The sequence below is a fragment of the Triturus cristatus genome, chromosome 3_2, assembly GCF_964204655.1.
Source record: "Triturus cristatus chromosome 3_2, aTriCri1.1, whole genome shotgun sequence".
Lineage (NCBI taxonomy): Eukaryota > Metazoa > Chordata > Amphibia > Caudata > Salamandridae > Triturus > Triturus cristatus.
In genome coordinates, this window is record NC_140584.1 from 811292597 (window position 1) to 811314803 (window position 22207).

Sequence of the window (22207 nt, forward strand, 5' to 3'; positions counted from 1 at the left end):
TGACACACACAGTACCCAGGTCCATTCCTGGGCACTGTAAGTGCAGTGCTGCCATTAAGAGTATATGGTGCTGGGAGGTCGTCATCACGAACTCCGCAGCACCATGATGGCTGCACTGAAGACTGAGAAGTTTGATATCAAACATCTCAGCACATTAAACCCACACTGATGCCAGAGGGCAACTTAAAGTTGCCCCCTGAACCTAACCTGCAATCCACGTCCTGTCTGAGAGGCTGCCTAGGCTGCCACACAGCAGACATGTTGCTGGACCCCTGGGTAGAGAGCCATACGCTCTCCTGGGCCTGCAATAATGCACATTCTAGGCGAGGTGCTAGGTCTCCTCCCCGAGGATGGGCAGGGGAAGCTTCAAAGGCATGCCGCCTTTGTGAGCTTCTCCAGGCCACTTGCTGTACTCAGCTACTGGCCACACCGGTTCTGACCCCCACTCTGGCAGGAAGACTGGCGGGAAAGCCCAAGTGAGGAAAGGGGGTGTGCCAGCCTCTGCCAACCCACCCCTCAGGTGGGGGAGGCGAGGTGAAGCACAACTCCGGGCTCTCGCCATCTTGAGGATGGGGAGCCCTGCCCAATCAGGATTAGGCTCCTGCCCCCCTCCCACTGGAGAGTAGCAGGATAGGGGGTGTACCCACCCCAGGGAAAGTACCCATTGGTCCCTGCCCTTTACCTACCTGTAACACCCCTAAATTTAGTATTTAGGGGCACCCTGAACCTTCCTTCCTCAGATCCCGAATCGGAAACAAGCAAGAAGAACAAGAAGAAAGAAGACCTGCCATGCAACTGCTAACAGGAGGAAGACACCAACTGACTTGGCCCCAGCCCTACAGGCCTGTCGACCCTCAAACCTGCTCCTGCTAAAACCCGGCGTCTCTAGTGGTCAGCAACCTCAAAACCCCCGGAGGACCTGACTGCCTTGTGACTCTAAAAAGACTGTGACTCCCACGAGCAGTGGTTCTGCTCAAAGCAAGTACGAAGCCCTTGGTGCCAACCAGGAACCGCGACTCCTGCACACTCTGCACCCGCCAAGCCAGGCCTGTGCCGGAGTGGACAAAGACCACAAGGACGTCCCCCCGGCGACTGTGACCAAGAAGCCAACACCCAAGGACCCACCTCAACGCTCCTGACGACGCCTGCAGCCTCAGAATCAGGTACCCCTCCAACCGCGACCAGCTGAGGGTAAGATTTCCCCACGCGAAAAGACAACCCTGCACCCAGCGCCCCCCTGTGCCCAGCTCCTGGGTGCCTACCTAACCTACAGCTTCCCAACTTACCTCTCGAAGTGGTGGTCGCACCTGAAGAATCTTCGTCCCCGAGCTTGCAGCCTTTGTTCGTCTTAGAGCTTCTCCATTGAAATCCATTGAGCGCCCGACGGCTCAAAAGCACCCTGTACCCAGCCACCCGAGTGCCCCTGGGAGTGCAACCTCTGTCCTATTTTTCTTCCCCACTTGCCCTGAGTTAGTGACCAGGAGCCCAGCTCCCACAGCAGCGTGGCCTGCCTGCTAGCAGCCACCAACCAAAAGCCCCCTGCCCGCCATAGGCTAACATTGGGCCTAACGCTCTCTACACCCGGCTGCCCCTGTGCCGCTGAGGGTGTAACAACTGTACCTACCTGACCCTGGGAGACCCCTGAGTCTATGCCCAGAACCTTAACTCTGCCAGTCGAGTACTTACCCAAAAGCCAATAACTCACTTTTCCTCCATAGGGTAACATTGACTGGTTTCACTTGGAAATTCTTCTAAGTGTCGAGCTTTGAAACTTTAAAATATTCACAAAAAATCAACCAAACAACGAAATTACTCACCTGTTATCAGGAGAGATCCCAGTGCTGGATCTTGGTGCCCAGCACTGATTCTGAAAAGTAATTACAACTGTACTTACCAATAACTTGATTTTCCTCCATAGGATAACATTGCCTGTTTTTTTCCAGAAATTCTTCTAAGTGTCGATTTATGAAATAAAACAAATATTCCTTAAAAATCGCCTGTATAACAAAAACGATTTCTTTCAACTGTTTACAGGAGATGCACCAGTGCTGAATCCAGGATCCAGCACTGAGTAGAAAAAAGTAACGATGACCCTACTTACCTGTTAAGGGAGTTCCCTCCCATAGGATAACATTGGTGATTCTATGTGGAAAAGTTTCTAAGTGTCAACTTTTGAAATACAATATAATATTCCTTAAAAATCATACCTTTAACCAAAACACATTTACTCACCTGTTTCCAGGAAATGTCCCGGGACTGAATCTAGGATCTAGTCCTGTGGTTAGAAAAGTAATCCGAAAAGTAATTAATTGCATTTACTAAGAAATTCCCATTGAGCTCAATGTTATAATTGTGTCTGAATTGTGTTGCCTATTGCAACAACGGTATCTACTGTATTCAAAAGTCTATTGCCTATTGAAAGTACTTAACTAAAGCATCTCATTCTGAGAAAGTATATTTTGATACCTATTGTTGGTTCTAAATAAAACAACTATATATTTTTATATACAAACCATTGGCCTAGAGTTCAGTTCTTGAGTGAGTGAGACCATTTGCTGACCGAGTGTGTACAACAAATGCTTTACACTGTCCTCTGATACTGCCATACTGCTCGACCAAGCTACCACTTTAGAGAGTAAGGTTATATCTAACTTTAGCCTCTGCCAAACCTCTGGGGGCTGTGGACTCTGTGCACACTGTACCTATTTGGGGACAGTATATACAGAGCCACTTTCTTACAATTGTGACTTAGGGATGCCCAGAAGCACCCTGGCAGCACAGTTCTGAGCAACCTGGAGTTTCCACAGTGTTGCCTTCGGAGCTCCCAAGTAAAGGGAGTTGCCATAATCCAGGCGTGATAGAACTAAGGCTTGGATTAAGGTGCGGTTGGCAGTCAATGGCAACAGGGGGAGAATTTTCCAAAGGAATCTGAGTATCCCAAAACAGCCCCCTGTCACCTTCACTGCTTGGTGGTCAAATTTGAGAGCATTGTCCAACCAAACACCCACTCTCTTTTTCTTGGTTTTGGGGGCTGGAGGAGGATTGAGGCACTTTGGCCAAATCTGGTTGGAATGGTTCCCTAGAAGCATGAGTTCGGTTTTAGCTCCGTTGAGACGAAGGCAGGAATGATCCATCCAGGAGGCGACTCTCTCTAAGCAAGTCTCAAAGTCAGAGGAAAAATTGCGTAGCCCATTAAGAGTTATGACCAACTGTGAGTCATCTGCGTAGGTCACAATCTTAAGGTTATGAGGTAGAACAATGTTAGCTAATGGCCGCATGTAAACATTAAAAAGTGTAGGGCTAAGTGAGGAGCCCTGCGGGACTCTACAGTTGAGTTCTAGTTTCTCATAGGAAACCTCCTTGGAGAACACTTGAAAAGTTCTCTTGTCGAGTTAAGATTATATCCACAAAATCGCCTTATCTTGAAAGCCTCAGCCTCTTAAGTCTCTTTGCCAGAATGGACAGGTTAACAGTATCGAAGGCTGAGCTTAGATCAAGGAGGATGATGGCAACTGCTCCTCCTTGATCCAGGATCTGCTTGGAGTCCTCAACCACAGACAGAAGGGCAGTCTCAGTTCCGTGATTAGGACGGAAGCCCATCTGAGTTGCATGCAGAAGGTCATGACTTACCAGAAAATTGGAGAGGATGGAGTCAACATATTTTTCTAAAGTTTTTACAGTTGCTGGCAGCAGCGAGATTGGGCGATAATTGCCCAAATCTATTAGGTCAAGGCTTGGTTTTTTCAATAGAGCCCTGACCATAGCGTGTTTCCATGGACCTGGGACAGATCCTGAGGACAAGGACAAACTTACCATCTCCAGGATACTGGGAAAGATCGCGTTTCCAGCTTTATGTAAAATATATGGAGGAGCTGGATCTAAAGGGGAGCCTGATTTTATTTGGGTAAACATTTCTGTCAGCTTTTCTAGCTTCATGGTTGGGAATTCTTTAAGCCAGACCTCTGGAATGCTTCTGGCCAGTTTGGAATCTGCAAGATCACTCGGGCAGGGTAAGTGGGGGAACGTGGTGTAAAGTTTTTAAATTTTCCCCTGAAAAAACTCTGCAAGTGATTTGCACTGTTTTGAGGAGATTTCTAGATCCAAATCATTCTTCGGGATTTCTAGGAGATCCTGAGCCACTTGAAAAATTTCTCTCAGTGTTAGTGGCCGAGGTGAAAATGCCTTCATAGTAAACGGCCTGCACTTTTTTTTTATTTTTTTGATAAATTTTTATAGCTTCCCTATATTTTAGTTTCCCTGACTCCCTATAACCTTTCCTCCATTCCCTCTAAAGTCTCTTGCATGTCTGCTTAAGTCTTTTCAACTCAGGGGAATACCATGGAGTCTTTTTATCCCTACTGTTGTAGTGGGGTTTGGTAGGTGACACCGTGTCAAGTGCAGACTCAATCCAGCTATTAAAATTTGCAGAGGCTTCGGTAAGATTGGGGCTAGGCGTGGGTTTAAGATTGTTAAGTGCTGTGATCCAAGAGTCCACCGGCATTTTATTTTCAGTGGCATGACACCCCTTTCTGGGGTAGCAGATTGCGCTTTAGAAAGGGTGTTATTCATTCATTAAATAATGATTAGCAATAAAAGGTAAGCTGTTGACAAGGTATAATGCATTGTTGCATACTTGTTTGATATGAGTAGGCAGCCTGAAGCCTTCACAGCCAGACTCTGTGAGAATAAGCTTCTTATCAGTCAATATGGTTGATGGCGGAGAAAACAAGCAAGCTTCCTGGAATATGGATGCACCTTAAGAGAGCTACAGACACTGTGTCTATGTTGTAACACAGGCTATCGTGAGAAATTGTGATTCGTAAAGTAATGTGAGAAGAATCTCTTGGGAATTTTTACTTATAATCATTCATATGGGAAGCTAATAAGCATAAGCTATATCATTACAAATTATACAAATAAGCACACTGTCATACTACATAAAACATATGTAAAATAGTTATTTGTAGAAATGCAAAACGAGCAAGCAGCGTTTGAAACATTTGCGATGCATTACAGGGCACTAAGGCTGCATATGTATGGTGGGCAGGTGATTTATATGAAGCTCACCTAGGCAAACAACGTGTAAACGGTCACTATAGTACCAGTATGTATGTCAGTATGACAGAAAATCCTGTTGTACTGGCAAAGGCTGAGGCATAATAGTGCATCCGATAGCACTGTGCTAGAGTCAAAATTGGTCCCACAATAGCAGGTGTGTTTACTGTCCAAATAAAGGACATCAGTCTCCAGCAAATCAACATGATTTCAAAATCCAGTTTGCTCACTGGAAAAGATAAAACTTCTAATACTGAAGGATGTTTAGAGTAACGCTAGATGCGTAAGTGTAGGATAATACAATCGCCTTCATGTATCCTCACTCCAAACCCAGCCCAGCCAGAGTAAAAGATGAATCCCTCCTACCCTGATAAAGAGTACAGAAATGTTCCCGCAACCTCCTCCAAGCTGATGATGTGAGCCAAGGAGAATAATTGACAATACTATGAATAAAAAAAGATGATGTAGGTAAACTGGAATACCCACCCAGGAACGACCTACCTCCTTTATGTGCATCTATGGATGAAAGACAGTTGACCCCCTACCTTAGGGAGCCTTCACATCAACGATTCTATCTATAACATCTACCCACCAAAAACATAATGAACATGCCTTGAGCAGTCCACTGTGGAAAGTTAAATGCCACATAACATTGGCCCTCACCTTACTAAAAGTCAGCATGTGAAGCACAGGGGTCAGCCTGCAGAGTACCAATACTGTTTCATACAGCTACACCTCACTCTTATCTCCCTCTGCTCAACATGTTCCTTTGTTTACTGCAGTACTTTGAAGGCAAGTTTGGGAATCTGAGTGGCAAACCCTGCGAGGAGTCAACATCTTGATCCTCCTCTACATCAAGAACTTTTCTTTAATGCTCCAGCACAGCAACAGTGGTTTCCATTGCTGCCCCACAGAAATTAAAGGCCTATGGGGAATATCAATATACAGCGGAGCTTCATTACTTTAGCTCTTCAATTATAGACTGCAATTGATGTCTTTTGAATAGGGTAGCCACCCACCGGACTTTATATAATGCAATTGCACTGTTCAAATAGTGCATTAGCCTTAGAGCGCTCTTTCTCTAAAGGACTTGCTCCTTCAGGCCATCGGAAAACATTTTCATCAAGTCTTCTTCAGAGTTTTCCTATCTACTTTGTGCAGGCAATCCATTCCTATGGGGAAATCATTCTACTCTTAAAGAAAATAAGTGTCACCCTAGGCTTGAGTTTTTCACACTTGTCAAATAACTGCTGTATGTGAGAATTTAGTATGGATATCATAGTAGCAATCAGTCAGTCTCTGCCGAAGACTGCGAAAGCTGTTCGGTAGCATTAATCATAGACTGTGTGGACTACGTATCCTTAAGAAGGTCAGCAATGTAGTTGCCGAGTGTTTTACTCATATCCTCCTTCAAATTGGCCAAAAAATTGTGTCTCTGTGATTAATTGTCTGATACATGCTGGACCAACCAAATACAGCTGCCAGGTTTCTATGTTGTAGAAATGGTGAATCTTGCCTTGTCTCAGCTTCTTCGCAGATTGTGACATGGGACGGGTGCTTCCCACTGAAGAATAACATAGTGCACTTCCCAATCTCCAGCCATGTTCTTCACATGAGCTTCAAAGCCCACCACCACTTTGGGAAGTACCAAAATGGCAGTTTAGAACTTCATCGGCAACAAAGTGATTTGCCCAGCATGTCGAAGTACTGCAGCTAGTAAATGTACAGCATGATTTGGCACAGAGTTATTATCCGTTGGATTTCTTTTTTTGAATGCTGAAATTCAGCTAGAGTTAAACATTTTCATAAAATGCTTTATTTACACTCCCCGGCCTTTGTTATTGACCCACAGTATGTCAGTATGGATCCCACAGACATTACGATGGGCTCCACTCCTCTAAAAAGCAATACATTTTTTTATTATTATTTATTTATGCTGGTCAGGCAAAGAGAGATACAGTTTACATACCAATACTTATACAATTTTGATACTTCAAAGATATTACATTATTGACATGTACATCACGATCTGTTGTCTGTCAAGTAGTTTTCCATCATCATCTTTGTAACACAATGGGGCACATTTCCTGTGTCCACAGCTTGCAACATTTACACTCTACCACCCCCATTATACAACACACATCTCCTCCATCATTTGTACAAGACCCACACCTTAGGGTCTCGTTGATTTGCATTCAATCACCTGTTTTCACGGTTCTAAGGTATTGTACAAACGGTTCCCAAAAATCTCTAGGCCTAGAGGCTTGTGGCAGCTCTTCTGCATATGTCTCCAGGGTCTCCTTGCAGTATGTCAGGTCCTCAATAAGTCTCTATATCTCGGTGGGCGCCTACTCTCCCAACGTAGAGCTATGCGTCTCTTGGCCAGTAATAGTGCCACAGCCAGAAACTTTCATCTAACAGGCTAATTGCAACTTGTATACCCCCAGCAGGCACACCAGGGGCTTATTGGGTATCTGTTCTGTTAACATCAGAGCGAGAGTGCCAGTGACTTCCTGCCAGTATGATTGCAGTCGAGGGCATGCCCACGCCACATGCAAGAAATCTGCTCCAGAGGCACACCATCTATTACACTCGTCTTCTGTGCACAACCCATATTTATGCAATTGCACTGGTGTATAATATGCTTGGTGTATGAATTTGAAGTGTATAATGCGTAGGTTGCAGTTTGGTGTTAGCATCTGCATCAGCGCACAGTCCTCCTTAGCAATAGGGTTGCCAATTGCCTCTTCCCATTTCTGTATCGGTTTGTCTAGGATACGGAATTGTTCACCCTTGGATGCATTATACAGGCGTGTTACCAAGCGTTGTCGTGTGGGCGACGTTAGTAGGATCTGTAGTGCATTATGCCTCGGTGGTTCATCTGGGAACGAGGGGTATTATTCCCTTACTGCCATATGCATCCGCAAATACGCAAATATCTTTAAAGGTGTGCGATGCACACTAAGGGAAGCGCCAGCTTGTGATATGAATTGGCCGTGTGGGAATATATTGCTCATGGTGCTTAGACCCATTCCCCTCAGCAATGACAGCATTTTCTTTTCTTGCGTAACTGTTACATGTGGGTGGTGAGAAATGGGCAGTGCTGGTGCGTATACAGGTAGTTTCTGTGCGCGTTTCGCAAGTGTGTACCATGCCTTCGATGTGCAACTAACAGGGTTTATTACGGCTCTTGGGATAATCCGCCTAAGATCCGATATAAAGGCTATCAATGGGGTTGGTTGCATGCTCTCATGTTCTACCGCTATATGAGGTATGTGGCCATGTGGATGTAGCCAGCTTGCGCGCAATAGAAATATAATTGCAGGTCTGGTGCTCCAAAACCCCCTTGGATATATGGTCTGGTCAGGTCTTTCCACCCTACTCTTGCTTGCTTACCTGCCCATGTTAATCTCAACAGGGCTGTCCGCAGTCTAGTAAATACTGATTGCGTAATTCATACTGGGATATTCATGAACAAGTAGAGAAATCTGGGCAATACAACCATCTTTAGTATGGCTATTCTGTCCGCTAGTGACAATGGTAATTTGATCCACCCATCTATCTGGTCTTCTAACCGTGATATAGCTCTACCGTAGTTCTCGCTGATCACCATTTCTGGGTCTCGGTGTATCCAGATGCCAAGATACTTCACAGGTTCTGTCTTCCATTGTAATGGATAGTCCAGTGTTGGCTGTGTTGAAACAGGGGTAAGCGGTATCACTACGGATGTGTCCCCGTTTATACTGAGTCCCGAATAATGTTCGAACCTAATATATCCTCTGATGAGCGTGTTTGTTAGTGTCTGGTTATATATCAGCATACAGTGATATGCTGATTGGTCGGAGTTGAAACTGCAGTGCAGTATCCACATGTTTTTGCCATATTTTACATGCCAAAGGTTCTAGTGCGAGAGTAAAGAGCAGTGGTGATAGCAGACATCCTTGCCTTGTCCCACGGCCTATACTGATCGGGTCCGAGGTATTACCATTTACTCTAATCAGTGCACTCGGTTCTGTATACAGCAGTGTGATCCAGCGTAGGAACGGTTCAGGAAAGCCCATTCTATACAGTATTGTGAACATAAAGGACCATTCCACTGAATCAAATGCTTTTGCGGCGTCCGGTAGGGCCGCAACTGCGGGTAGATCTGGGTTTAGATGGTAAAACATCGCAAACATAGACCTCAAATTTTGCGTTGTGGATCTTGTTGGTATAAATCCAGCTCGGTCTGGCAGGACCAGATTACGCATCAGAGGTTGTAACCGTGATGCAATGATCTTGGCTAAGATTTTGGCGTCTATGTTTATTAGAGACAGGTGGCGATAAGACTCACACTTTACTGGGTCTTTATCTGGTTTGGGAAGAGTAATCAGCAGTGCCTCACGCAAAGATGCCGGTAATAGACCATCTTAATAGGCCTCCTCAAACATCTCCGCTAAGTGCGGGACTAGCAAGTCTCTGTATTCTTCAGAGAATTCACCAGGTAGTCCATCTATGCAAGGAGCCTTATTGTTTGGGAGAGAGTTGATTGCCTCTTATCTCATCCTCTGTGATATGGTGGCAAAAATATTCACGATGTTCATTCGACAGCCATGTCAAGGTAATGTCATCTAAATATTGGTGTATGTCAGGCGGGGTCATGTCTGTCTGTTTTGAGTATAACTGCGTGTAGTACTCCGAGAAATAGGTAAGGATAGATTGTGTATCATATGTCGGTATGCCCTGCGTGTTTTTGATTTGAGTTATAGAAGACTTTGTGTGTGTAGGGCATAACCTACTGGCGAGCGCGCGGCCCGGTCCCTCCCCTCTCCATAATTACGCGCTGTATATTCTTCGCAAAATGTATTTTATCTCATCGTCTGCAAACTTGTGATAGGTATCAATCTTCAGGCTAATTTCCGCCAGTGTCTTGGGATCTTGTTTAATCGTGTATTCTGCTTCTAACCGTTTGGTGAGATCTCTTTCAACCATGGCCAGCTGCTGTTGAATGTCTTTCAAAATACCAGCGTGTTTACTAATACAGTGACCCCCGAACTGTCACTTTAAAGGCCTCCCATAGTGTTTTGGCACTGTTTACAGATCCTACATTATGTTTAAAATAGTCCACAATGGCCTGATGTAGTTCAGTTTTGAACACCTGATCTAGTAGTGCCCCTTGTTGTAGACGCCATGTGAACTGCCGTGGAGTGTGCGTGGGTATTGCGAGCTCCAGACGAACAGGTGCGTGGTCCGACAGTGTCTTAGGCATATGTTCTATGGATGTTGTCCACGTACTAACATTGTGGTTGTGAGAAGTTGGCCTGGTATATGCTGGTCACTAGTTAAAGTGGCCACCTTGCACCAGTCCAATTCGACTCTTATGGTAGATAGGTTTAAGACAACCTTTTTAAGAAAGCTATCCTAGTGGTAGCTGTGGAGAGCAGCCTTCAGGCTAAGTCTTTAGAGGAATGTAAAGCAGCTTGTTTGACCTTATAATCTCTTGAATCACTAAATGAAAGGACACCACACAGGTTATATATATTTATTCCTAGACACCCTCTACTAATCTCTTTATGAGATTAGAAGTCAAGGACATATGCACAAATCAACATTTCACAAGTTAAGCACAAATATGGCTGGGGCCCTAGGGGCGTACCAGACCATATACTAATAAAGAGACTTAGGAATATCGACTTGCGAGGGGACAAGGCCTAGGGCCTTCAGAAGCGCTCGGGCCTCACTAAACCACCGAAGGCAGGTAAGTAAAGGACCCACGGGATACGCATGCAATGTGAGGACACAGCCGCAGATCCCAATTGACTTCAATGGAGCAAGTCGTGGTTGGAATTTTAAAGTTTTAGGATACTTCGGGAGAGTCAACAAGCAAGTCACTTACAAGGTAAGTAGTTCTAGAGCCAACACCCACAGGAGCACCGTAGTGCTGGAGTTACCTCACCCAGGGAAGCCGGGTACATAGGTGTCTTTTGGTGTCGGGTCGCGGCGTCGTTTTCAATGGGAGCCAAAGAAGACTTGCTGCTTGTGAAGACAGAAGAAGTGTCCGGTGGAATCCAAGGCTGGATTCAGAAGAAGGAAGACCTGAAAGCAGAGGGGACAGTGTTCAAAGTCACTTGGCAGTGACCCGGGGCAAGGAAGATGGTTGCCCACAGTCGTCGGGAGATTTCAGGTGATCACGGGTGTCTTGACTCTTCAGCCACGAGGTCCAGGAGACGTCGACGACGACCAGGAATTGGATTCGGCGTGTCCCACAAAGTCTGCAGCTTACTGCGGTGTCGGCGACCAGATTGGAGCCAACAAGCCTTGGCAACAGCAAGTCTCGTGGAAATTGTAAAAAGTCAGCGGTGCAGACCAGCAAGGTCTGAGGGCCTCACCCAGCGAGGGTAAGTCAGGGCAGGCCTCGAGCAACCAGGGGAGCCCTTTGGTTCTGTAGAAAAGTCTTCTGGGGACCCACAAGCCAACCGGCAAGGGATCGCAAATACGTCTCGGGAAGATTCACTCACCAGGAGCTCACGGTCACTCCGGACGAGGTAGGCCTCTGATCTTCGGAGGAAATCCTGCTGGAGGCTTGGACCACACGTGATCCAAAGCACAAGTTCGTAGAACGTCGTGAAGGGGTTGCACTAGAAAATAGTGCCCGGTACCCAGGTATTGCAGTTCCTCGTCACTCGTGGGGTCCACTTGCCTCAGCGTCGCTGGGGACTCATGATGGCTTTGGGGAAGTCAGGAAATCCACTTCCGGGGCTGCAGGGACTTCGGACTCTGGCGGCGGCGGGAAATTTTGCGACCGTTGATTCAAAGTTTTCGTGCCTGCTAATCAGGGGAGTAACTCCTTGACTCCAAGGGAGATTCTTCAGTCTTCCAGAGGTAGTGGAACGTCGAAGGTCCAGGATTCTTCTTCAGAGCGTCGTCCAGGGATATCTAGTTTGTAATGGCAAGGGTTCCCTAACTTATACTAGAAGAAAGGGAGGGACTAGCTCTATGACCCCACCTATGGGAGGGTCAGGGGAGGGGGTGGCTACACCCACTTCCCTTTTTTCCAGTTTCGCGCCAGAGCAGGGGCTGGAAGCCCCTGAACCGGTTTGAGCTGGCATATGCACAGAGGAGCCTACTGCTCCCCCAGTGCAGGACTTCAAAGCACTCTAGGAGTGCACCCACCCAGCCCCAATACACTAAACCCTGTCTAGGAGGTGACCACACCTCCCTGTGACAGGATGCCTATTGTTGGGCCTCCTCCACTGCGAGTTTCGGTCAGCAGCAGGAGGGCAGCCCAGTGTCTGTGACTGGTGGCATCCATTTTGTGATGCCAGGGCTCTTCAGGATTCTACCGTGTTTCCACAATGGGTACATGTCTATCCCTCTATAAGGGTGGGATCATACTCCCACACCAGTTACTGGTGTGGGGGTATGATTCCAAAGCGTTTGACACCAAACACGACATGTTGTGATGCAGCCATCCCAAATTTAACATTTACTGATAGGTTATAATGCACTTAAGAGTATATGGTTTAACCGCATCCACAAACAGCTACAGAGAATGGACTCTGAGAGCTGCAGAGGGGCCCTGCTCAGGCAGAGGCACCCCCTCACATGGAAACCAAGCACCCTGCCCTCAGGATTGATAGGGCCAGCCTTAAAGGTGACTGATAGGTTATATGTGTGTGTAAGGAGAGATATAGGGAACCTATATCTCAGTGAAGAGTGCTAACACTACCTCACCCAGGCTGCAGTAGCAGGCCTGTGGTGTCAGATTTAGTCTGCTTCCCAGGGGTGGCATAATACATGCTTCAGCCCCTAGTAGGCCTGTGAAGTATACTAGGGGCTCATAAGGTACCACAGTATCCAATCACTAGTGCATCTAATATGCACTCCAAGTTGTTTAGAGAGAACAGAGAGACTGGGGCCCTGATTAGCAGGGTCCCCGCCAGACTATAGCCAGAAACCAGTGTTAACATCAGAAAAACAGTGGGGGCAACTTAAGTGCAGATCCTACTCTCCTACAGTGGGTAGCTATCCAGAAGTCAATTCTGGACCATGTGTTATGAGTTGTGGATGTAAAAGTGCCCTCTTTGTGGCCTTGGTGTCGCAATAGCCATGTCAGCCATAGCAAATTCTTCCATGCCTTCCCTAAGTGATTTCGCAGCTTGCTTCCCGTATCTTTTATTACCAGTAGACCTGTCTATGTGTTGGTAGGGCATGTATTAAAATCACCTCCCCATATAAATGGTGTGGGCGTCAAGGTACGCAGTTTTGCCCATATTTGTGCATAAAAGGATGTGTCGTCCTTATTTGGGCCATATGTTGTGACAATAGTCAGGGCTGTTCCACCAAAGTTTCCCTGGAGTATAACATATCGTCCTTGATCATCCTTTTTTGAGCTAAGTAGTGTGAATGGTGTGCCTCGTCTAATAAGGAGCAACACCCCTCTGGCATATGTGGAATAAGAGGAAGCCATGCGGTAGGATGCCCATCTCTGTCCTCTTCTATTTTCTGTGATATCGGTGAGGTGTGTCTCCTGAATGCAAGCTATGTCCTCTATATGGCGGTCTAAATATGCAAGGACTTTGCGGAGTTTCTGCGGGTTTTTCAGGCCGCGGACATTTCATGTCAGAAATGTTAGCTTTCTTGTATGTCGTAATCGGTTATCCATGTTTAAGTAAGTAGGTGGTGTGGACATGTCATTGCTGTGTGAATATGTCCCATTTAGTACAGATGGTATTTACTATCTCAGTGTCGACCAATTTTCTCTGATTTACTCCCTTTCTTCCCCCCTCCCACTTCGCCGTCCCAATTACAGCGAAGACATACCCAAAAAAACATTTAGCTTCCCTCCCAGCCCCCCACCCGGTCCCTTGCCAAAACATTACCTGATAGTGGTGCACTAAAGGTGGCGAGAGCTGCCATCCGAATAACCTGGTGAAGGTATCACACAGGTGGTCACTGTGCCAAACATTAATCATATTACACACTATCAAACCTACAACCAGGAGAAAAAAGGCAATGGTATCAGTTTGCAATTATAATCACAAAGTTCCTTGGTCTCTTGGAAGTGCTGTTCTATATCCATCACACCAACATTATTGTGCCATTTGCACTCTCCTAGATCCATCCATCAATTATCTGTATCTTTCGGTGTACGCTCCCATTCAGTCGCTCTACATGGCGGTCATGCTAACAAACAGTTCAAAGAGGGTAGTTGGTTAGTCAACATCAGAGGTGGTGGCTTGTTCCTCTTTGCTACCTCTCGGTGATTTCTTACGGGTACCTTGAGAGCCTTTCTGCTGCAAGTATTTAAACACTTCTTTAGGGTCATTGTAGACAGTGGTTTTGCCCCCATCGGTCACTCTCAATCTAGCCAGATATATCATCGCATATTGGATATGTTGCTCACGGAGTTTCTTTTTTACTTACAGGAACTTCTTTCTCGCCTCTTGAAATTGCTGCGTGAAGTTCGGGTAGATAGATATATCCATTCCCTCATGTTTAAAGCTACCTAATTCACGGGCCTTGCGAACCGCTGCATACCGGTCCCGGTATTTTAGGAGTTTTGCGATGATCGGTCGCGGTCTGGCACCCTGTGGTGGTGGCGGAGCCAGAGATCTGTGCGCTCTTTCTATTATGAATACAACTGAAAAGGTCTCCCTACCTAGCAGTGTAATTAACAGGTGTTCAATATATTGTTCTATTGGGCCTGTGTTTGTTGTTTCTGCTATTCCCATAAAGCGTAGGTTGTTTCGACGTGAACAGGCCTCAAAATCCTTAGATTTGGCCAGTAGTGTCAACAGTGTTTTATCCAACTTTGTTTGTTTAGTGTCCATTTGTTATCACGCATCTTCTGTTTCTGAAATTCGGCGTTCGGCCAAGTCTATGCGTTCTGTGTGTCTGTCCAGCCATTCGGACATACGGTCCACTCTGTCTGTAAGAGTGTCTATCTTGCCGTCTACATTGGAGAGAGTGGCCTGTATTGTAGAAAACATAGCTTGTACATCGCCAATGGTGGCCACGCCCATGGATGACTCAGCAGGTTGCGTCGCATGTTGATCTTCGGAGCTGTTCTCTGTTGTCTTTTTGGGTTGTTCGAATTAACGTTTTGACTGAGTTTTGTCAGTTTTTCCCATTTTGGAGTCTTGTGTGCTGGTGGTGTCTATTCGCTGATGCACTCACTTGCACGGAGCAGGTAGTAGATTAAATAGATAGGAAGGAGCAGTGGTGCTGTATCTGTGTTCCTGCAGCCTACAAGGGGCTTTTCCAGACCAGGGCTGCTAGAGCTCTGGCGGAGTTACACCAGTATAGGCCTTCTTCCCACTGACGTACTGCAGCCCTGACGCAATGGCTAGATATTGGCTGCTGTACTCTCCACCACCTACGCACTGAGCTTGGCAGTGTTGGCACTTTACGGCAGTTGGTTCTACTGAGGGTACCATGTAGTACGTCCGCAGGTATACGTGGCAGTTAACAGATCACTTTATTCCTCTTTCGCCGAAGACAAGATTCAATGCAGTTGTGCCATCCACATGCCTCTGCGACTGTTCTATGCTCTGCAGCGAATCATGCTAAGCGGCGGTATTGCATTCTGTCCTCACCAAACACGGAGGCCACTGCTGCGCCGCACAGGAACTGTCTCGACAGTCACTCGCACTTCATCTCAGTCAATCTTCCCACAATCTCGTGGTGCTTCTGTTTTTCGTGCTCTGCAAGACGCATGGCCAGGTCGCTGTCCTGTCTCGTCTACCTCAGTTCCTGATCAATCGAGACCGCATGAATGGACTGTGTAGGACGCTGCAGTCCTCCGAACGCTGGCCCTACAATTATTGATGGCGTTAGGAGATTATGAGCGCCGGCGTGGCTTGGGCGTTTGCCGCTGCCAAGGCACCACAACGGTTTTCTCAAAGACTTAAACACTGACTGGCAAGCCAGGGTTATCCCCGTACTCAGGTTGGCACACTTTGGCAATTACGGCAGTGCCGTAATGCAAAGTCCGTTAATCTGCATCATTGGGCCCAGTTGTAGCGCACTTTGCTTTCCCTGGCCGCGAGCCTGTAGTTCAATTGTGGCTTGCTCTCCGCAACCGCGTCTTCTAAGGCTTGTGTGTTGTCTGCCGCACAGCCTTCTCAGCACACCCTCCGTTGTGGGTCGTGGCCCGTGGCTATGTCCTTACTTGCTTGTGCCTAATGTTGGGCTGGTATATTTTGCAGGGGTGTGGGCTGTCGTTGCATGCACCTAGTTTCTATTACAGCTGGTAATGTTGTAATTTCTTATGCTGTTGGGAGTGAGGGCCGGCCTGTCGGCTTCGCTACCCAGCCGATGACTCTACACAGGGCTTTCTCTCACCTGCCTCCACCGGAATGCCTCGATGCCGGCCTCCGATCCCAGTGGATGTCTGATGTTGTATCGCACCTGTCGGATGTGTCAGCCACGTCCTCGATCGTCTTCTCGCAGGATGGTCCGGCTCTCGCAGGGTGGGTCTGCCTCCACGATCTCGTGTACTCCGCCACCTAGCCAAACACAGCTCGAGGCCGCGGCCTCGCTCTCGTGCACGTTCTCAGGGCCTCGCACGAGCAGCACCGCTCTGCAAATTTCAGGAGTTGTGGAGCGTCCAGGGCGATGAAAATAGGTTTGCCAGGCCTCAACTTTCTCTAGATCGTCCTGTATTGCCTCCAACAGATGGCTATATATAATTTTAATTTTACTACCCCCGTTCCCAATATAGTCTACCAGAGGAAAACTGGTAGATGATGTAATTCTGGGTCTAAAAGCTGTCGCTGTTTTTACTATCTGACCATACAAGAACCAATGATTAAATGAGATCCCAAATTTTAACTGGAGTGCTTCAAAGCTTAAGAATTCCTCCCCCACCAGCAAATCCCCTACGAACCTAATACCGTTTTCACTCCACAGAGGATTACTCAAATTCATACCCAAAAACGGAAATAGATTAGAATTCCAGAGAAGGAGATAAGGGTTGTACTTCGGGATTACCAACAACTTTTGGACTGCTTTCCAAGTCCCCCAAATCCCATCCGCTACCTATCTAGAGAAAGTTGAGGCCTCATTTGCAGTCAAAATAGGCGATCCTGATGTGGACCTAGATCTTGCTTTAATGTTAAATAGGAAATTATTTCGTTCATCTAACCTGAGGGCACAGCACAATAAAACAATTTTTAATTTGTATTTTACGCCGGCAAAACTTGCGGCGTGGGGTTTGGTCACGAAGGATAGCTGCCCTAGATGTGATAAAAGCCCAGCGGATTTAATACACATGTTCTACCGGTGTGAAAAGCTGTCTATCATTTTGAAAGAAATTTCAATCTTTTTGGAGGGGCTTTTAAAATGTAAAATTATAATCTCCCCCACATTGATGGTAATGGGAGTAGATAGAAGTATGAATTTATGTAATAATGCGGAAGCTCTGGTCTTTATTTCTATAGCTGTCCTTCGCATTATTATTTCTGCAGGCTGGAAGGATTCTTCTCCCCCTACTTTTCAAATGTGGCTGGCAAGGTTGCTCGGGATCCATAATATAGAATCTTGTTTATTTGATTTAAAAAGTCCCGCAGTAAGGGATAAGGGGCGGGCCATCTGGGCTCCATTAACCAGCTGGAGAAACTGTTAGCAGCCGTTTATGTAATTTTTTTTTTTCTTTTATGTACCTTCATGTTAAAAGTTTATTCAGGCATTTGATGTATAATTAATGTCACTGTTTTGCTGATTTTCTGTGTATAACATCTGTCAACTCAAATAAAAAAAAAAAAAAGAAGAAAATAGGTTTGCCAGCACGCGGCCAGTTTCCGATGCCGAATTTCCAAGAAATCAGAACAGTTGCACGTTAGTGGTATAGGATCACTTCAGGATTTTTACAGCGACCTGAGAAGCTTGCTCAGAAAGCGGCCATCTTCAGGCGTGGCTAGCTCCGCCCCCCAAAAGGAATAAATTAAGTGGCCTAAAACGCTATTGAGGTACATAGGGTTTAGGCAAGTCAAGCATTCTCCTTTAATCAGTGTATGATCATAATAGAAGTAGCTTACAGAATGAGTGAATGGAGCAATGTTATGTTATGCGAAAGTAATTAACTGCAGTTTATTTGATGCTGAATTGGAATGTCTGTAAGTGATAATGGGTCTTGGAGAAATCTAAATAAAGCATTTCATAATATCAGTGGCCTTGATAAAATGCACAGATGGCATCATTTCACCTTCCAAATAACAAGTGTTCCCAAACCAAACTCTCTGTTGCAGGTTCTGAATATCATCCTCAAAAATACCAGTCGATGAGTGCACTTAAAAAAAAAATCATATCCTTACCCTTACCGAAGCAAACATCTAAGGTCCCTCAAAAGAAATGCTCAAGAAAATTATAGGAAATGTGATCCAAGCTAAAAAGTGTATGGCTCATCAGAACAGGGGTTGGTATCTCTTCTAAATATCATGCTCAAAAAACAATCTTCAAAATATGGAAAGGGGTAGTCTGCTGCCCCTTCTTGACAAAGCAATTTTGAACCTCAATGTACCTGTAATTGTGCAAATATTTTGGGTTGAAGTGACGATAATGAGGAGAGTAGTTGGACGGTCTCTGGAGAGAGGGAGTCTCCGATCTGGCTTGATTCCACTTTGGCGATGATGGCATCCGATGCACTTTCTTAACCAAAAAACAGAAGAACATGTTAAAACTAATTTGTAACAGCATTTTGTTGTAATAAGACAAGCCCTGTAAGTGGATGTAGATGAAATAAACAGAGAGAGACCTGGACATATAATCCCAAGACAAAAAATGGGGGCAGGGAGCTTACAAAAAATAGGAATTAGGAAAATTGCCGATGAGAAATTGATGGAGTAGTATCTGACACCCAATATATTAGAGTTATGTACATTGAACTAGTCAGGTGCAGGAGCAATTGTGGAGTGGAAAGTTCAGCCATGTCCATATGGTGAGCTCACCTTAAACATCTGTTTGCTTGTTTTTTAAATAACTAACCGCAGAAAAAGAAATACTGTGCTACCCTATCCTATGCGAATGATCCAGGGCACAAGACTAGATTATCTGAAAGGACTGACAATTAAGAATGTAATTACCAGACAGTGGAAAATGATGAAGTATCCAGTGATGGAGAAGAGGTCCACTAAATGGTAAAACCTGATGGCCATGGAAAGAATTACAGCACCAATAAGAAAAGGAAGGACAAAAACCTTGCTCACATGAACAGTCATTCAAATGAGTAATAATAATAGAGAAGTCATTTGTCCTTCTCAGTTGAGGGCATTAGGGATACATTAGGGATGGTGCCCATTGCAAGAAAGGTTGCTGAAGCTCTGGTAAATCCCCATGAAAAAGGCTGGAGCTTGGTGAAGTATTAAGCATGGCATTAGCCGATGTAAGGGATTCCTCCAAATTGTAGGCGATGGAGGGCCCGTAGTGGAGATGCACGTGCAGCGAGAGCCAAAGACAATACAAAACTAAATTCAGCAAATTTCGATATTGTTTAATTGGCATTTTTTTAAACAAGTTATACTTACAGTGGTGTTTAAATATGGTTTAGTGTTTCCACTCAGGCCAAAGAAAGAAACATCAGGTATGACTTACTTTAGAGACAAAGTGAAATCAGAAAGAAAAAGGTATGAAATCAGTTACCTACGCCGAGCATTCACACATATTAACTCACCATCTGTAGGTGCAGCTGTGAGTGTAACAGTTACTGCTTCTTTGACGGCATTTTCTGACTCGGAGGCCCACTGCAGCTACAATGAAAGAGAAAAATACTTTGTGAAAGTGGATACAATTGTACTCAGTCAGTGTGATTGTTTTGTGCCCTGTGGTGGCTATCATCCTCTTTAAGTCATGCATCGCAAAGTTCTTTCAGGATTTCCCCGGCTTAACTTGAACTAAAGAGCATCAATTTAGGGGGCTGTTGAGCAGCTAGTTCCCTGGCTCCTCGTGGCACCTCTGTAAACTAGGTGGGATACGCAGGGGTGAGGGCAGACCTCTGGGATCCTTTGTGGTGCTAAAGGGGTTGAGGCATAGGGAGGAGGGTAGAGAAGGCTGCACTGGTGTGGGATGAGCTGAGGTGCACCAGTGACAGCCTAGAGACAATGTGCTGAAGTTATCAGAAATTGACAGAAGGGAGCTGTCCATTGCGCCCGCTTGAGCTAAGTAGATGTGAAGCTGAGGCGGCCTCTGGTTGAGTGGGCAGGAGCCCCTGTATGGGTGTAACACTGGATGGAGTACTGCAACTTTTAACAAGGTATGAGCCTGTGAGCGTAGTGTCGCAGAATGGATGTGGCTATGACAGTATTAAATGGATAATAGCTGCATGGAATTAAAATGGTAAGTAGACGGTAGTGGCAGCTGATTACTTTTGAAAGTGGTCAGGCGATCAGGCGGGCACTCACGGAATGCCCTTGGGCGCAACCCCAAAGCTCTCAACTGTGGGTCATTCTAATTATAAACAGTGTTTATAACAGACCACGATTAAGAGCGCTGGAGTTGAGGCTGAAGGCAGTGTGAGTTTCCTACACTGCGTGGCAGTGCGTCAAACTAAATAAAACAGTACATAATATTTTTTTCAAAACTTTCTAACCTACGCCTCTCCGCTTGTCCCGCAGTGCACCACAAAAAGTCAGAAAGGGGTCAACACAGATGTCAGTGTGTGGCATTCAGCAGGAAGGCCCATGGCTACCGTTTGCAGTAGTGCCCATTTGCTATGTTAGGAAGTCTTGGGGCTCTAGTTTTTATTTATGTTTCCAAATGCTTGTGGCTTTTGTCAGAACAGATTATACTATCACAATCCACACCTATTCCATAATGCTGACATAACCGGTATATTTACCATACATACGTCAAGCATACCTAAACCACCTACTTGGTGTCCATAAATGGGTATATATTGAGGCACTTAATAGTGCTCCATCTGTACAAGGAGAAGTGTACCTGTTGTCACACAGATCCAAGGTCACTGGCCTGCTCGCCAAAAAAAAGCCTTTCCGTGCTTGTATCTACTGGACTTCCTAACTTTTCCAGTTTATAATCATACCGCTGGCACCCAGATTAAAAAGTTAGGGCTACCGGGCAGGTATTTTTAAAAAGTAATCCAACCCTCATTCACTACACGATTCCTCTTCCAGCAAAGAGGAAAATGGAAAAAGGAGTCTGGTAAAGACCAGAATTTGATCATGTTCAGGAATTTCAACTGGGCTGGTTGACCTGAGAGAGGAGCGTTGGCTTTCAGGAAGGTTAAAGGAGAACTTGTTTTATAGAATGATGTCTGTGTGTGTGGTAACAAGGATACACTGCCTTTCAACCTGCTTATGGTAACCATTCATAAAAGTCATGTAAATCATATGGGTATGTTTTGCACTAAACATATAATTTGTCAATATTTTTGATGGCCTGGCAAGGATGCTGAAGGTGAAGAGGTTGTAAGGGAAAGTAATGTATGTACCAGGAGTGGCAAGTCTGCCAAACAATGTTCTCTTCCACCAGCGAAAGTAGGATTTCATCAAAGACCTTGGCGTAAGCTCGCAATGGCTATACTGGTCCTTTTGATGTTTTGGCACAGAAGGATTCTTAAGCATTAATTTCAGTTGATTATCATCCCAAGTGGACTGCAATCAAAATGTTGGCAAAGTAATTTTTCCCACATGATGAAACATTGCACATCATTGAGGATGTACAGTTTGAAGTGGATTGGGAGTTCCAAACCCCACAAAACATTGTAATGGAATGTTGCAAATGGGCATTAACCAGGAATTTCTTTCAATTTGAAGTCACCCTTTACCTTCAGAAACATGGGACCAGCATGGGAAGCACTTTCGCTCCAAGCATAGCGGGACTGTATGTACACCATCTAGAGAAACACAAGATCCTCAGTCCTGGCAACTCTTTCCTGTCTCACAACCAGGTGCGGAAACAATACACTGATGACATCCTGATCACATGGAACGGCAATGATGAAACAGCACGCCAGTACCTAACATGGTTGAACTGCCAAAACGAGTTCATGAAGTTCACCCACACCATATCAAACAAGGTACCAGTGTTCCTAGATCTCAACATCCTCTCGCAAAGGTGAGAACTAAAGACGACACACATAAAACCTACTGCAAAGAATTGCCTCCTTGTTTACAACAGTTTCCATACGAGACATCTAAGGGACAATCTCCCGTTC

General features: G+C 45.6%; 1 protein-coding gene across 1 annotated transcript in view; it reads right to left on the reverse strand.

Annotated features, from left to right (window-relative positions):
- CARF (calcium responsive transcription factor) overlaps nt 1-22207 on the reverse strand; it is a 360952-nt gene that overhangs the window by 39796 nt on the left and 298949 nt on the right. Inside the window, exons 12-13 of the mRNA XM_085648958.1 lie at nt 19706-19781; nt 18557-18684 (exon numbers count right to left, since the gene is read on the reverse strand). Of these exons, the coding sequence (XP_085505084.1) occupies nt 18557-18684; nt 19706-19781 (204 nt within the window). The remainder of the gene's footprint in view (nt 1-18556; nt 18685-19705; nt 19782-22207) is intronic.